This window comes from Protopterus annectens, chromosome 6.part0, assembly GCF_019279795.1.
Source record: "Protopterus annectens isolate FY-2018-M chromosome 6.part0, PAN1.0, whole genome shotgun sequence".
Classification (NCBI taxonomy): Eukaryota; Metazoa; Chordata; order Ceratodontiformes; family Protopteridae; genus Protopterus; species Protopterus annectens.
Window position 1 is genome coordinate 29,305,672 of NC_056737.1, and position 16,936 is coordinate 29,322,607.

The window sequence follows — 16,936 nt, forward strand, 5'->3', positions numbered from 1 at the left end:
AGTAAGGTTACCTGACAAGCTTTAGCTGTAACATTAGGTGGTGTTTCCGAAGTGAAAGCCGGTCGTAGTGCTGCTCCAACCTGAACAGAATTTGACAAAAAAATAAATAAAGAGCTCTGAGAAGGTAATGTAAAGTTAACCACTAAAAACTGACAAACTGACAATAACAATCCTGTTTTTAAACGTTTTTATTATGTATGGGTCATACATCTAGCACGACCTTCCAGGTTTCCAAGTCTCCTATCCCTCAACACTACTTTCTATCTCTTGAAAACAATTAGTAATTTAGGGTGGTATTTTTTCACAAAGCAACTTTTTCTTTCATTTAACAGATATTATCATGTAAATCAACAAGCAGAGAAAATAAAATCTGTACTATAAATTATGAACAAATACAACCGAACTGGATATAATCTTTATAAAATAATCCTTCAATGTTATCTATCATGGGTTTACTTGAGGTTACTAGCCTAATGGCCCTTACAAGCCTAGCCACATTTATCCTGAGTTGCCCCAACTGTAAGTAGGTAGGTGAGCCAAGTTTGCAAAGGTATGAGTCTGTGGTAATTAATACCGACTGCCTCTGTCCATAAGGGACATGGGTGCCACCCCAGGAGTGTATTTATGGTCACGTCCACTGATCTAGGCTGTGTTTGAAATGGGTCAGGGAAGGGATCTGCTTCATATGAATGGGAAGCTAGTACCAGAGACGGGGTAGTCTCTGGAAAATGTATCTCTCTCCCCTGCATGATTTGTTCATGTAAAAGGCTAGGTTAAGATCCCTGGAATGAGTGATCCTAGTGTAGTCTGATTTATGAATGTGTAGAATTTCCATCAGGGCTGGGTCAGAGACTACCCTATAAGCAAGGCACAGGTCACACCTTAGCAGCCTGTAGGAGACAGAATACAGCGACAGGGCTTTCAGTCTTTCCATGTAGGACATGTTTTGTGTACCCTGTATTTTCCTGACGAGATTCCTCTGCGGTCTCTCCAACTGTTGCAGGTGACTGGTGAGATACAGGGAAAAAGGAGCATTGTACTCAATTATTAGTCTGATGAGGGCTGAGTGATCTAGATGTGATGCCTTTACGTATGAGATGTGCCACATAGTACTTCCTTACCACTGTGGATAACTCACCAGAAAATATTTCTTGGTTTATGCCCACGTAATTCTTACCCGCAGAGCAAAATTAAGATGATCTTGTATATTGTACACATGCAAGGATATATGGTCAAAAAGGAAATAAAATTCCTGTGGAAAACTGTGTTTTTTTTAAAGAAGGGTGAAAAGGCAAAACTTCTTTAAGAAAATGCTTAACCATTTTGTGCTGGACCACAGTTCTGGTTCCACAAGGGCAGTATGGACATTGTCTGAAACATGCACTCTAAAAAAGGTGTGTATATATATATATATATATATATATATATATATATATATATATATATATCTCAGGATGTTGGGCAACTGTCTGGCTCACATAGCTTTGGGTCAGATCTATAGAACAAGAAAGCTTTGCAGATGCATACAAATATTAGATATGGTGCGGACTGGCTGAGCAAGAGAGGAAGAACAGAGTACTACTGGAAAAAAGGCAGCAACAGGAGGTTATCAGATAGGGTGGGGATAGGAAAAATTGTTGGTAAAAAGAAAAGAACAGGAAGTCATAGGCAAAAGCTGTTACAGGCCTGAGTGGAACAGATTAAAGTGAAGGGAAACTGAGGTGCAACTAAAAATGGAAAAGAAGAATGAAGCCAAGGTGGAAGGACAGGTGCAGAAAATAGAAGTTATGTCCTTACCATAACGTTCCATGTGGAGTGTTCATCTCGCCTTTGTTCTTACACATGGGTTCGGAGCCGATCCTCGGCTCCGTGCCGGCCTCTTGCAAGCTCTGCATCGAGAAGAAGCTCGAGACAATCTAATACCCACAATCCCCCTCTACCTTTACCTCAGATCTAGTTTGCAAGCAAACCAATCTACAGAATAGCACACTCATGCTCACATCATATATGTACAGAAAGAATCTACACATAACTATATATATATAAGCCAGACAGACATATAAAATATATATATGTCAACTATGTACACAATATTGTAACAGTAGCAGAATGCTCCTGGCCAGGCATCAAAGAACGTTCTTCCTAAGGGTGGGAGGGTGGGACTGTAAGAACAAAGGCGAGATGAACACTCCACATGGAACGTTATGGTAAGGACATAACTTCTATATGTGATAGTGTTCAATCTCGCCGTTTGTTCTTACACATGGGTAGCGTCCTATCTCCTTGTTCCTGAGGAACTCACGGGAGGTCGTTCTTGAGCACAGTGGAACCAAAGGTTGCCCTGTCCCTAGAAACCTTGTCTACCTTATAATGAGAAATGAATGTATGTGGTTTAGACCAAGTAGCAGCTGCACAAATAGCGTCCAGTGGTAGGCGGGCTGCATGAGCCAAAGATGTAGACACTGACCTTGTGGAATGTCCTTTGGGTTTGTGTAACAGGGTTTGATTTGAAGAATCGTAGACATAGATTATACAATCCGTTAACCATTTAGAAAGAGTTCTTTTGGTAACTGCAAGTCCTTTCCTGCTATCAGCAAAAGCCACAAAGAGTTGATCTGTTTTTCTGTGATCCTTTGTTCTATCCAAATAAAATCTTAGCTGTCTGTGAACATCTAATTTGTGTAACATATACTCCATTCTGTTGGAGTGGTTTTTGAAGAAAGTGGGTAATTCAATGGACTGATTAATATTGTTAATAGAACACACTTTAGGGAGGAAGGATGAATTGGTTCGAAGAGAAACTCTGTCAGAGTGAAAGATCAAATACGGGTGCTTGATGGAAAGAGCCTGAAGATCAGATACTCGCCTAGCGGAAGTAATGGCTACCAGAAAGAGAGTTTTCCAGGATAAAAATTTTAGTGAGCAAGAAGAGGCAGGTTCAAAAGGGGGCAACATTAATTTAGATAGCAACAAATTTAGACTCCAAGGTGACGTAGGAGATCTGACCGGTGGTCTAATATGAAAAACTCCTTTTAAAAAGGCTTTACAAAGTCTGTGAGCCATAACAGGAGCTCCACATTCTTCCACATGGAAATTCGAAATGGCAGCCAATTGAACTCTTAGTGTAGCAGGAGAAGCACCCTGATGGAATAAGTCTGTTAAGAACTCTAAGATCTTATTCAAAGGAGCTATAAAAGGATCCACATGGTGTGTATTCGCCCAGAATACAAATCGCTTCCATTTGCTAGCATATGTCTTAGTAGTGGAAGCTTTATGCGAAGCCACCAAAATATCCTGGACCGCTGGTGACAAAAGATCAGACCTGGCTAAGTTGGGAATTGGAGCAGCCAAGCTGCTAGATGGAGGGACAGAAGCGCGGGATGGGGAACCCCTGACGAGTGAGTCAATAGGTCTGGCTCTGGGTCCAGAATCCAGGGTCCCCGAATGCAGTGTATCTTCAGGAAGGGAAACCAAATTTGACGAGGCCAGAATGGGGCAATGAGGATTATCGTCCTGTGTAGGTTCTTGGCTTTCTGGAGAAACTTTGACATCAGAGGAAATGGGGGAAAAGCGTACAGGAGTCCCGGGGGCCAATCGTGAACCAGTGCGTCCCTGGGTACTTCCCCTGGAGGGGGTAATAGGGCAAAGTAGCTCCTGCATTTGGCGTTCATTGGAGACGCAAACAGATCGCAGGAAGGCTGGCCCCACGTGCGAAAAATCCTTTTCGCTACTGACTGTTTTAGGGACCACTCGTGCGGTAACAGAATTGCTCTGCTGAGCCTGTCGGCTATGACGTTGGATGACCCCGGGATGTGCGCTGCTATTAGAAAGCGACCCGTGGACTCCGCCCACTGCCAAATTCTCATGGCCTCTCTGCATAGCTGATAGGACTTGGTTCCCCCTTGCTTGTTTATGTACCAGACTACCGACATGTTGTCCGTCTGAACTGCAATAGTCCCTAGAGGAAGAAGGGGAGCAAAGTGTTGCAACGCTAGAAACACTGCCCTCAACTCTAGAACATTGATGTGCAGATTGTACTCCAAATTGGTCCATTCGCCTTGGACTGTCTGTCCCTGAAAGATGCCCCCCCACCCTATCAGGGAAGCGTCCGTGGTCACTGTAACTGTGGGCGTGGGTAGCACAAATGGTCTCCCTTGGGAAAGGTTGAACGTTTGAAGCCACCAGTTTAGATCTGCTTTGCATGTCTTTGTTATAAGAATCTCGTGTGTTAGAGGTAGTTGTTGAAACGACCATTGTGCAAACAGCAGCCATTGTAGGACTCTCATGTGCAGCCTTCCCAGGGGAATTGCAATCAGGGAGGCTGACATGAGGCCCAACACCTTTAGTACTAGTTTTGCAGGAGATTTCCTTGACAAGAGTAGAAGACGAATATGAGTCTGAAGTGATAATATCCTTTCTGGGGGAAGCCTCAGAATCAACTGACGTGTGTCTAACTCTGCTCCTATGAACAAAATGTTTTGTGATGGCTGAAGTAAGGATTTTCCGAAGTTTACGGATATCCCTAGGTGAACACACAGTTGGAGAACAAAGTCTCTGGTCTGCAGTAGTTGACGCCTGGTGGTGGCCGAAAGGAGCCAGTCGTCCAGATACGGAAACACCTGGAATCCCTGGCGTCTCAAGTGAGACGCTACCACTGCCATGCATTTGGTGAAGACCCTGGGGGCTGAGGTCAGACCAAAGGGCAGGGCTCGAAATTGAAAGTGACTGGCTCCCAGCCGGAAGCGCAAATGATCTCTGGATGCCCTGGCCATTTTGATGTGGTAGTATGCATCCTCTAGATCTATTGAGCACATCCACTCGTCCTTCTGTAAGAATGGAAGGATCGATTGAAGCGTGACCATTTGGTACTTTTCTTTCTTGACGAAAGTATTGAGGTAGCTTAGGTCTAGAATGGGCCTCCAGTCCCCTGTTTTCTTTGGAACTAAAAAGAACCTTGAGTAAGTCCCGAATCCTTGCTGGTCCGCTGGGACTGGCTGGATGACTCTTTTTTCTAGCAGCTTTGAAATTTCTAAAGCTGCTGGCTCTCGCAGATGGGGCGGTACATCTGGGAGTCTTTTCTTTGGGATGGGATGAGATAGGAAGGGTATGTTGTAACCTCTGGTAACCACGCTTTTTACCCACTTGTCTGTAGTTATATTTTGCCAGGCCTGAGGGTATAAAGCTAAGCGACCCCCGACTGCCTCCAGAGCAGGACAGTCGGGCCTCCTCTCAGGAGTGCTGGAAAGGTTTACCAGGGAGTGTTTCCCTGTCACCTTGATGTTGCGGACCCCTCTGCCGCCAGGCGGCGTCTTCCACCTCTGCCCCTCCTCTGCCTCTAGAGGGGCATCACCCTGTGTGCCTGAGAAAGACCCTTGGGGTTTTGAAACCACATTTTCCACCGCGTTGCCCTTTGGGGTACAGTCTGGTTGGGGTGGAAAACGGACTCCGACAGCAGACAGAGTCTTTCCTCTTGTTCACACCGGGTAAGGGTCTCCTTTACTTTGGGGCCAAAGAGAGTGGCACCGTCAAATGGGGCGTTTGTAAAGGAAGACTTGAAGGCTTCCGCAAAGGAGCATAGGCGCATCCAGGATTGTCTCGAAGAGCAATCGCTGAAGCTGCTGCCCTACTCGAACCTTCGCTGCGTGGAAATCAGCCTCATGGACGAGTTAACAATCGATGTTAGGGTATTAAGTTGCGCTGTCACTTTCTCTGAGACAGCTGCATCTGTAGCACCCTGGAGGGTATCTCCCAACTCTTTGACTAGATCCTTCTGTAGACGTGTAAAGTGGGTCAAATAGTTCAGGGACCGCATGGAAAAAGCCGCTGAACTAAAATGCGCTTCCGTATCTATCCATCGTCCTAGAGTCTTTATTAGGAGGATGGACAGGCGAAGAAGACTCCGACATCTCCTTCTTCGTGGCTGCTGCCACCACCATAGCGTCTACTGGAACTCCTTTTGTAAGGTAGGACTTATCCTGAGGTGCTGTGATGTACTTGTTAGGTTTCCTTGGAACAGGTTCCACTGTGTCAGGAGCCTCCCACGCCCTTCGAGCAATTAGTTCCATTAGTTCGTCGAAGGGCGGAGTGACCCAGGAGGAGGAAGGGCGAGCACCAAATGCCTTCAGCAGAACTGACTCATCCTCAGAAGGGGGAAGGGACTGCCAGTCACCTCTCTGCTTCAGGATCTCCAATATGTCCGAAAAGAGACATCTTCTGAAGGTGACTTAGGGGACCCCTCTGACTCATCTAAGTCAGTGTCAGATGTCAAGGATTCCTGTGGAGAATCCAAGTGTCTCCTCTTACACAATCTCTTCCTAGGGACTTCCTCGTGGGGAGCATCCGAAGAAGCCTCGGAAGAAGAGGGGGCACCCTCCAGGGGTGGCTGAGACACTGGTGCCCGACGCTTGGATGTGGCCGTGGGTGCAGATGAAGACAAAGGCCCTTTATGGGGAGGAGAAACTGCTTCCACTGATGTGGTTGTCTGGGTAGACAACACCTTCCTCATCAGGTCGAACGCTCCCGGGTCCCGCATCGAAGAGTCCCCCGGTTCCGAAGAAATGGGAAGAATCCCCGACACAGGCACCGAAGGCATCGACCCCGAGGACAGAGCCGAATCGATCTGCGCCGAGGCCCCGAGGGGGAGAGTCGGAACCGACACGTCGGTTCGACTCTCGGCCCCGGAACCAAGAACAGACCGTCGGAGTCGAGGTGAGGGGAACAGACCGAGAAAAAGACGGTTCTGGACCAGAGGGCTCCACAATCAGTAGATCAGCCTCTTCCGGCTCCAAAGACTGAATCGGTCTCGGAGGAGGAATGGATGGAGATACAGGAAGGCCTTCAAGTTTCGACACCAACTGGGTGGAAACCGAAATAAGTTTAGAGAGGGCCGAATGCTCCAATAACTTCTGCACCACGCGATCCACATCGACATCCGAAAGTTTGGAGGAAGAACGGGTCGAAGGAACCGAAGACGGAGCTGACCTCAATATGGCCGAAGGAGGGAGCTCCATCACCGGTTCCAAGACTCGAGGCTCAGGAACCGATACCAGTTGAACACTCAGCCCCGAAGTCTGTGGAACCGGTGATCTAACCTTTGAAGAAGAGCTCGGAGCCGATGACTTAGGCTCCGACGTCTTCGACTCCTTAGAGGACTTTGATGCCTGGTCAGAAGCATCCAGAGCCTCTTGGAAAGCCGGTTTCAATAGACCTCTGTCCATTAGTTTCCTGCGCCTATCTGTCATGACCCTCCCACTAAAAGAGTGACAGATGGAGCAATCCTCTTGTAAGTGGAGAGGGCCAAGGCAGTAGACGCAGGAACTATGGTTGTCAGTGACCGACATTTTCTGGCCACACTGACAACGCTTGAAACCAGACTTTACCTTCTCAGACATTATAGGGAAGAAAGACAAATCCAGTAAAAAACAGTCAAGTCCGATAAAGTTAGTCAAAACCGATAAAATTGTCAAATCCGGTAAAAAATTCTTCTCAACTAGGTAAGATATGAAGGGTGTAGGCCCCGATAACAATTTGACCGATAATTAAAGTTAACGGTACCAATAAATTAATGGAACCACAACACAATCACACAGTTAACACTGAAAAATATCAGACAGACTAGTATCCTAATAAAATATAACAATAAAAGTTATATCTTAGCTTAGAAACTCTCGAGCTAGCTCCCAACGATGCGTATGCAGCAGCGGCAAACTAGATCTGAGGTAAAGGTAGAGGGGGATTGTGGGTATTAGATTGTCTCGAGCTTCTTCTCGATGCAGAGCTTGCAAGAGGCTGGCACGGAGCCGATGATCAGCTCCGAACCCATGTGTAAGAACAAACGGCGAGATTGAACACTATCACATGCAATGATATAATGATGAACAGATAAAGAGTTATATGTGGCCATGCACAAGTCAGCAAATACAAGATCAGCAGGACTGAAGTGGGTAGAGTTACATGGGAGAGGCTAAGGGGAGAAGAGACAGAAGCATGCAGAAAAATTGTAAGTACAGCATGCGACAAGTAAGAAAATTAGACATAGGACAGGGAAGAAAACACCCAATAAAAGCAATGAAAAGGACTGGTGTTGCTGGAAATGGAGGAGAAAGGTTATAAAAACAGCAGGGTCAGTGGCATGGTTCAAAAGTGAAAGGGATGACAGCAAGTGTGGGGATAGAGAAGAGGATCTTGGGTAACCAGAAATTCGGTCAGAGACAGGATTCACAATCTTGGCAAGACAGAAAAGAGAGTACACTTCAGGAAATAAGTCTCCAAGTGCAGACTCGGGAAGAGATGACAAAGGTGATCAACAAAGGAAAGAGACAGATGCATGTTGTGGGGTGCAGGGGGTACCACTGTCTTGTCATAGGACAGAGACGAACAGCCAAGGTGGTAGCAAGCAGGGCTAGGGAGTTGGATGATAGCCCAAGAAAAGGAGTTGGAGTAGGCAGATGCCTCAAAAGTGTTATCTGCACAGGCAGCCAGAACAATAAGGAGTGAAATGAGTAAAGAGTAGCTGCAGCAGTGGATAGTGGAGAAAAAGCTTGGCACAAGTTGGGGAATTTAGGGGAACCTTCAGGCAAACGAGCTGTATGCAAAAGATAGGCTCCATCTAAGCCACCAAGAGCATTGGGTCTTAGTGCTGGGTTGTAAGAATACTTCTTGTTGATCACATCTTCAAAATAAGCTAGAAGATAGGAGGGGAGCAACAGAAAAGCAGAAGAGGAGGAGATGATAACTCATTAAAGAAGAGGGAAAACAAAGGTAGAAAATAGCACAGGAACAAACACCAAAGATGGGTGTCTCAAAATGTGGCTGCATGATATTAGTTTGCAAAGTAAGGCGTGTATACAGGATGAAGGGGAAGTAACAACAGCTACTGCAAGATGCAGCGGTGGACACTGATGGAATCACATTAACACAGGTCAGCAACAAAAGGGATTTGACAAAGAGGTGTCTAGCTTATGAGATGTAAAGGAGTGACAAAGAAAGGAAAGACGGATAAAGATGGAGTAACAATTTACATAAAGAAGGGCATGAGACGTGAGATCATAGAGGAGGAGGAACAGCAAACCAAGAATGAGGCAAGATAGGGGCAGGGTTAGAACCTAGGTTAAGAATCCAGGCAGTTAAGATAGCTGAGTTTGGGAAGAGAGTAGTCTAACACAGCACACAATCTCCTAGACACATAAAGGAATAAGGAAGAGAGACTGTCAAAGAAAATAAGTGTTGTAGATGGAAGGGAGGAATACTTATGGGAGATTTGAATCTATCTGTTTAATCTTAGGAGATAATAAGCTTCAGTTTTAAAAGGAAGATTGAGGTATTGGGCCACAAGAGGGCTCGGCCATCTGATGCATGTCTGTACTAGAAAGGAGAGATTTCTGGATGTGGTCCCGACCACAAGTATACTCAGGTGAAAGTACTATAGTCATCAGCAATCATACCACTCTCAGGTTTTAGAAAGGGTTGGTAAGCTACAAAGTTGATGGCATGGGATTTTAGGAGACTGGATTATACTGAGATGAGGAATAGGGTCAAGAGTAAATTAAAAGATTGGCAGAAAACTGATAATATATGGCTGACTATGCTGCATAGAAGGATAAAACTCTTCCTACGACCTAGATGACCCAAGTTCAACTAGCAACTTGGACATCTGTTGGAGTTGGAGGATGGGAATGCTTATCTTGGGAGAGGATGAAGAAAAGTGAAATGAGGCCATTTAATACCACAATAACTTGGAGGAAGGTTGGTGACACAAAGATGGTTCTGGAGTGGAAGTTTGGCCACCAAACAGTATATGCAGCAGCAAAGGAAAAAAGTCACACAAATAATGCATAGTGGCCCCTGCCGTGATGCAGGTCACATATACTCCCAACAAGGGGTGAGGGTTACGGTTTATGGAATACATGTCCTCACTGCTGACATGCCAGCCAGGACACAATCTACTACCAGGGTTGCACTGATGACGGAACCTCCAGGTGAATCTTTCTCCTGTAATGAGGATACTCAGGATAGGAGAAGGAATGGATTTGATTCAAATCATGGGAGGCCTGCTCGTCACCAAGCAAAGGGCTTAACAGCATATTAAATATAACTAAGCGAGTAAACAAACGATAGGAATGGGACAGGCAGAGTATACTAGGCAACAAGCAAGCTTGTGAGGAAAAGGCAAAATTATTGAAAAGTCAAGCTGGCTGCACAAAAATTTGGGGCTAGCAACTGGGACAAAAGATATTGCTAACAAGAGGTGGGGAGGAGAGGTCACAGGTGGAGGAGACAACACAAGAAGCTAGGAGAAGGTTAGCAAGCATCCTAGCTCAAATGGAGCTAGGAAAAAAGATAAGGGAGGTGCTTCATGGTCAGTCAAAACAATATCCACATTTATCACTGAGATACAGGTGAACTTCACATGGTAGGACCACCAGACGTGGTCTCTGACTCAGTCCCAAAAAGAAAAGTAAAAGGAACACTTGGATGGATTGGGTTTATAAAGACCAAGTCTGAGGAATAGGGCACTGGATGACTGTTGTAGTGACAGGGCCAGTATATCAGAAATAATGAAAGCTACTAGTGGAATATCAGGAATTATGATGTAAACTAACTCCTCATAATCTAAAGAACTTTCCAGACTACACTGCGCATTAAATCACTCCACAAGCCAAAAATATTTAAAAAGGTGTGCAAGATCTTTTTACGTCCTTTAACAAACCTTTGTATTTTCTACTCTCATTCCAGAAATTCCATGTCAAAAACTGCTCCTGGCTTTGGGGCAGTACAGAGGATCTCCAGAACAAGTCTCAGCAGTGGTACTGTCTGATTAACAGTTTGAATACTGCTAGCTTGGGTTTCTGTCAGGTCTTTCATTTTCTCCCACATTCCAAAATATATGGCAGTAGGTTGACTGGAGAGGCTATATTTTCCCAAGATATGCATGTGAATGCATTCACTTTCCAATGGACTGGTTATTCATCGGAGCCATGTTCTTACTTACCGCACTGGTGGAAAGCACGCTATGATTAACAGATGAATGGGTCTGGTTTTGCCAAAATGTAACACTGTCTTGACGTTCATCATGTTAACATACAGTACGTCATAATCTGCCCACTCTTATTTGTGTCATACAAATGCTTGCACTTAGCCTAAGAAGTGCTCCAGTGCTCGAACACATTCAAATGTGATATCATAAAAACCTTTCGCCTTCAAAATTTATCGTGACATGACTTTCACATGCAGAAGACCCATATCACTTTTTAAGAGTCTGATCTTCATATCTGATTAAATGGACCTTTGCTGTATTTTTTTACATAATTAGTGTCATTAGCTTGCTGCTTTTAAAGGTTTTTTCATCTAGGCCCACTTTGTCCCTATGCCTACTGACCAGCATGCCTCTCTACTCTGGTCTATGCTCATTCATTCCCCACACTAAGGAATTATCCCAATAAAGTACTGGAGTGAGAGCCATCTGCAGCAGCCATCGTACAGGCAATCATGAGAATTTGTTGTGCAAACACCAGCATCCTGGCAATGAGGGAGTTTTGTGTGGCCTAATATGACTGCCAGGACAGCAAAATCCGCTAGCCATGTGACAGCGGGTCCCCACATTGCCTTCTTCTCTGCCACTGCACACCCCCGTACACTCACTAATGTAGGCTACCATCACGCAGTGAGCTGAAAGCCTGTCTTACAGGACAAGCACCATTACACTGGCCCTACTTCAAGGGATAGGAGTTGCATGCATCTCTTCAGCCCTCCTTGATGACTCCTCCTTCCCAAAGGGCATACTTATGTTCTCCTGACTGCTTCATAAAGTGTCCATGCCAGTACTCACACTCGAGTCATTTGGGCCACAGTCAAGGTTTTATCACTCTGCAGCTCAGAAGCTGTATTTATTTTCAGATCAGCTCCCATCTAGCAAACTCAAACACAAGAATCAAGAGAAATTTGTCTATAACACATGAAGTCTTTCCAGATATCACTGTCTACCTCCTAATTTTTAATCACCAATCATGCATTCCATTGAGCTGCTTCCCAGCTCATATTCTGCTTTTTTCATTGCACTTTTGTACTCTTCCCTGATGGCTCACCATCTCCTTGCTTTTCCTGCCTGCTGTCTGCCACAATATATAACTCTTTCACATTCAGTCACCTCCAATATCTTGATCACCGCTACCTCTAATTTATAATCTACATTTGTAGTAACATATTCAGAAGATTCCTCTCCTGCAGTCTGCTCCATGAAGACCTCCTGGTCCTATTTCACTAAACCAGTCCCTTTCACCTTCTTAGAAAGAAAAACATTCATTGGATCTGATTTGAACTTGATTCACGGAGTTTTAATATTTTATTTTTTTGAACATGCACTCAATGCTTGCATTTCTTCTAGGAATATAGTGTCTACAAAGTGTAGAGAAAATACTCCTCTCAAGCCACTACTGGAAAGGGACATAACTTGTTTATCAGTCTCTCTTTCACCGATGATCCATTATGGAATGCCGGACTGAAGAATAAGGTAGTTTCCCCAGTGTCTAGGGCAAATATCTCCTAGACACTAAAAATGTCATCATGAAAAGACTTGGTGTGTTCTATCCAGTCAGCAGAAATACAGACACATGCAACAGTACAAATACATATACACTGGCATTGGCATGTTTTGTAAGAGTCTGCTCTGCTCTGAGAGTATACAAAATACCTTTCTACATGTGTAATATTCCACTCTACTGCACACAGTGAAGTATTAAAATATCCTGAATAAAATTATATAACCTCATGGGACTTGTAATAGCATGCAATCAAGAAGCAGAGCAAAATACTCCAGTGCAGGTCCCTTAAAAAATTATTAAGTACTTGTTGTAGACTTGAAATATTTTAGAGGTAACAGTATGCACGACCTATTTTTATTTTTGTAAGCAACTATATGAATGGATAAAGCATTCTTTCACCGAAAAGATTTTCTGTACAAAAAACAGTCATATTATTATATTAAAAAAAAAAACAAAAAAAAAAAAAAAGGAAAAGAATGCCACTTTGGTCAGTGAATCCATACTTGTGAATTTATCAAAGGCTATCCAAGTCAGCGGATCATGACATTTTTCTGAGTAAAGCCAGGCCTGGTGTTATACAAGGATAAAGTCCTGATTATGGCCCAGATAACCAGGGTATGATCAATGGTTCAGACACATGATGGAGCTAGCAGGAAGGGATAGATGACTACATCCTGGGGAAGGGCAGGACATAGCATGATCCATATAACCACACCTCCTTTTGGGGGGGAGCATTGAGTGTACATCCAAGGGTGAGCGTTTATCTCACCAAGGCACTGGCTGGTGGTAGTCTTCATTACCTAGTGTACTGGTGCATGCAATCGACTCACAAGATAAAGTCACTATGGGTTTTGGCAGTGACACAGGTAGCTTGTCTCCTCTCCACCCAATGGGGTGTGGTTAAGCCATTGAAACACCCTCAATACTGGGATGCCAGAGAGGGCATAAAGAGCTCTTTCAGCTGCCCGTGTGATGGCCCCTTCAGATGACGTTTGCTTTGGTACTGTAAAGGAAGGACAAATGGGCAAAGTCTAATTGGGGAGGCTTGATGACCAGCAGGCATGAGGGGAAAGAAAGACCAAAGGAGAGTTCTGAGCAAACTTAAATAAAAAAAAGTCCTTAGTTTTGGTAATGTTCCAGTGATACAGTTCATCAGCTACACAAGTGAAAACGGTTTCCTTTAAAACACAGAACTACTCCTCCTCCTCCTCTAAAGCATCTATTTACTATGGAATTCCAAAAAGCCCATGGGTCCCAAATATTCTCATTATTTTCAAAATCATACACCAATGCACTGTACGAGTATGTACACAAATGCATGGAACTTGCCATACCAAATAGAACCAAGAAGGTCTACTCCAAAAAAGGAAGTCAATCTGGTGGTACCCTGCCATCAATAAACTCTACAACAGAAGGAAGAAACTGTTGCAGAAAAAAGTGAAGTCACAAGACTGGAAAAAACTCCCTTATCAGCCTCAACAAAAATTTGAGATCCCTTATCAAATCCTCTAAAGCCAGATATGAAGGCAGAAATATGGCTGACACCAAAAACAACCATAAAGCCTTCTATAACTATATCAAGAATCTCCAAGGCAATGCTCAGATTTTGCTCTGAGTTATTGCACACTGGTACCTCCTATAGTGAGCCAACATACTGGCCGACCAATACAGTGCCAACTTTACCCCCCAAGGCCCTATCACAATACCAGAAGAAAGCCTGGTAGCCAACATTTCTGCAGCACAGGTAAAAGGTGGATTATCCAAAGCCAAGAATACAGTGTCCATGGGACCTGATAATATCCCTGGCTGGGTTCTATATGAAAATAAACTGGTACCACACCTATGTGCTCTGTTCAATCACAGCTTTACCTTAGGCTTTGACCCTAATGAATGGTGCACTGATACAGTCATCTCTCTCCACAAAGGGGGAGCGACTACAGACCCTGGGAACTATCGCCCCACTAACCTGACAAGTCTGGTATGTAAAGCAATGCAGTGCATCAACATGGACCTGCTTAACAAACATATAGGCAATCTCCAAACTTTTGACCACATGCAGTTCGGTTTTGTTAAGGGGAGATCCTGCCTGCTGAACCTGGTTGACTTCTCTGAAGCAGTCACCAAGGCTGTGGATGAGGGTAAGACAGTCCATACAGCCTACCTCGACCTGGGCAAGGCTTTTGATACCTTTCCCCACTCGGGTATCATTGATAAACACACCAAACTAGGCATCAATCCTTATATCACTAGGTGGGTTACAAACTGGCTCATAGACAGGACTCACACAGAGTGAAAGTTGTGGACTCCAAGTCAGATTGTCGACCAGTCACAAGTTAAGTCCCACAGGGCTCGGTCCTCGGCCCTCTCCTGTTTGGCATCTATTTCTCAGAAGTCCAGGCCAACACAGACGGACTCTGGCTGATCAAGTTCGCTGATGACTGCAAGCTGGGAGTCACTACTAACTCCCCAAGTGATGAAGACATCCTACAAAAGGGCCTCACTGAGACCAATGACTGGTGTCGGAACCACAGCCTTAAGCTTAACGCCAAAAAATGCGCTATCTTTCCCTTTGGAAAAACTCAGTTCCCGCTAATTACCAAGTTGATGGGAGCCCACTGAACACTGAAGGGGCCATAAGCGATCTGGGCACCCAAGTCGACAGCAACCTCACCTTCGACCACCACATAGCCACTGTGGTCAGAAAGTCCTTCTACATGGCACATCTCATAACCAAAGGTTTCGCATCCAGGAAGAAAGAGGTCATCATCCCTCTCTACTCATTCCTCATTAGACCAGTCATCAAATATAACGTCCCGTTTAGCATGTACCTGACCAGACACCTACAACAGCTGAAGAGGCCACAAAAGTACCTCACAAAAAGGATCCTAGGCCTTAAACACATGTCCTACATGGACAGACTCAAGAAACTTCAGCTGTTCTCAGTCTTTTATCTCCTACTCAAGAGGTGATCTCTGTTTGACTTATAAAGCCATATCCAACCCAGCCCTACTTGAAATGCTACACCTAAAGAAATCACAATTCCCCCACTCCACATGCTCCAGAGATCACAACCTCATTACCACAATCAACAGAACATGCTGAAGGGACAGGTTCATCACCCAGAGACTGCCCATACTCTGGAATTAGCTTCCCATTCATGTCAAGCAGAGCACCTCACTGGCCCTCTTCAAGAGAAATCTCAATGAGTGAATGGGTAACAGAAAGTTCACCCCAGGGATTACTCCAGTTGCCCTACTACATAGAGGCACTGTGAACTAACATCGGGTGGCACACACCAAAGCAATTTTTTTGAGGCTAGGCTTGTAAAGGCTCCAGGGCCATTAGCCTAGTACACATCGATGAACTTGGCACCTGGCTTTGTGGCATACAGTGATGGATCACAGACTACAACTCAGGTGACTGATATAATTAGCAACTTAGGTGCTCGAAGAAGCCAACCAGGGAGAAAGATGGAAGTGAGGGGCTGGCTCACTCATTTCTAAAGGAATGATGACAGTGGAGTCCCTAACCTCCTAGACAGAAAGACAGAGGAAAAGACCACATACAATATTTCCTGCAACCTGAGACTCAGGTGTGTGAAAGTGTGCAGACTTCTGCTAGGCACAGCATAGCAGACAGTGAACTGCACTTTCTAGCTCGTTAGAACTTGTACAGGAGCATAAAGAGCAGAGGAAAAAAAACTCTTAACCCGGCTGGATGACATCCACAACCTCTGGCTCACCTACATCTGTCAGCATGGTTTGCTAGCAACAGACTGGGAGCAAATACTAACAGTGGTTAGAGTGCTGATGTGTGTGTGTGTGGGGGGGGGGGGGATGAGGGCAAAGAAAAATGATTTAAAAAAAAAAATCAGACTTGGGTTACAATGCATTTTTATGCTGATGGTATTACTCTGCCGAAATCCTGCAATACCAAAAGCATGGTCACTGTGGATTCATTTAAATCTGTACATAGATTAGCATGTATCACATACAAATCTAATGTTCAGGTACTAAATCTATCATCTTAGGAGCCTCCACATGGATTACCAAGTATTACATACAAATCTAATATTCAGGTACTAAATCTATCATCTTAGGAGCCTGCACCTCATAAACGTTCTATTTCTATCTTTTCGTATACAAATGGAATATATGCCCATATTGACACTTTATACACTTGTCTTAGGTTTTCAAATGTACACACTAAAACTATGCACTTTCTGTAAATTGTAATGTTCCTCTAATTTTACATGCAAGTATGTCAGTCTTGTAAATGTTCTTCTGTAATCTGTCGACCTAGCATGTGATGTCAACTTTTTGTATTTCTTTATTTTTGTTATACTTTTATATTTTGTCATACTTTTATACCTTTTACAATTCTTCTGCACTGTATTT

The 16,936-nt window shown here is 44.3% G+C and overlaps 1 protein-coding gene across 2 annotated transcripts in view; it reads right to left on the reverse strand.

Moving 5' to 3' along the window:
- The window catches only part of HEATR5A (HEAT repeat containing 5A), a 2,570,019-nt gene that overhangs the window by 871,863 nt on the left and 1,681,220 nt on the right, over window positions 1–16,936 (reverse strand). For both annotated transcript variants that reach the window (XM_044073826.1, XM_044073825.1), the window contains one exon: window positions 12–80. In XM_044073826.1, coding sequence (XP_043929761.1) covers window positions 12–80 — 69 coding nt within the window. The remainder of the gene's footprint in view (window positions 1–11; window positions 81–16,936) is intronic.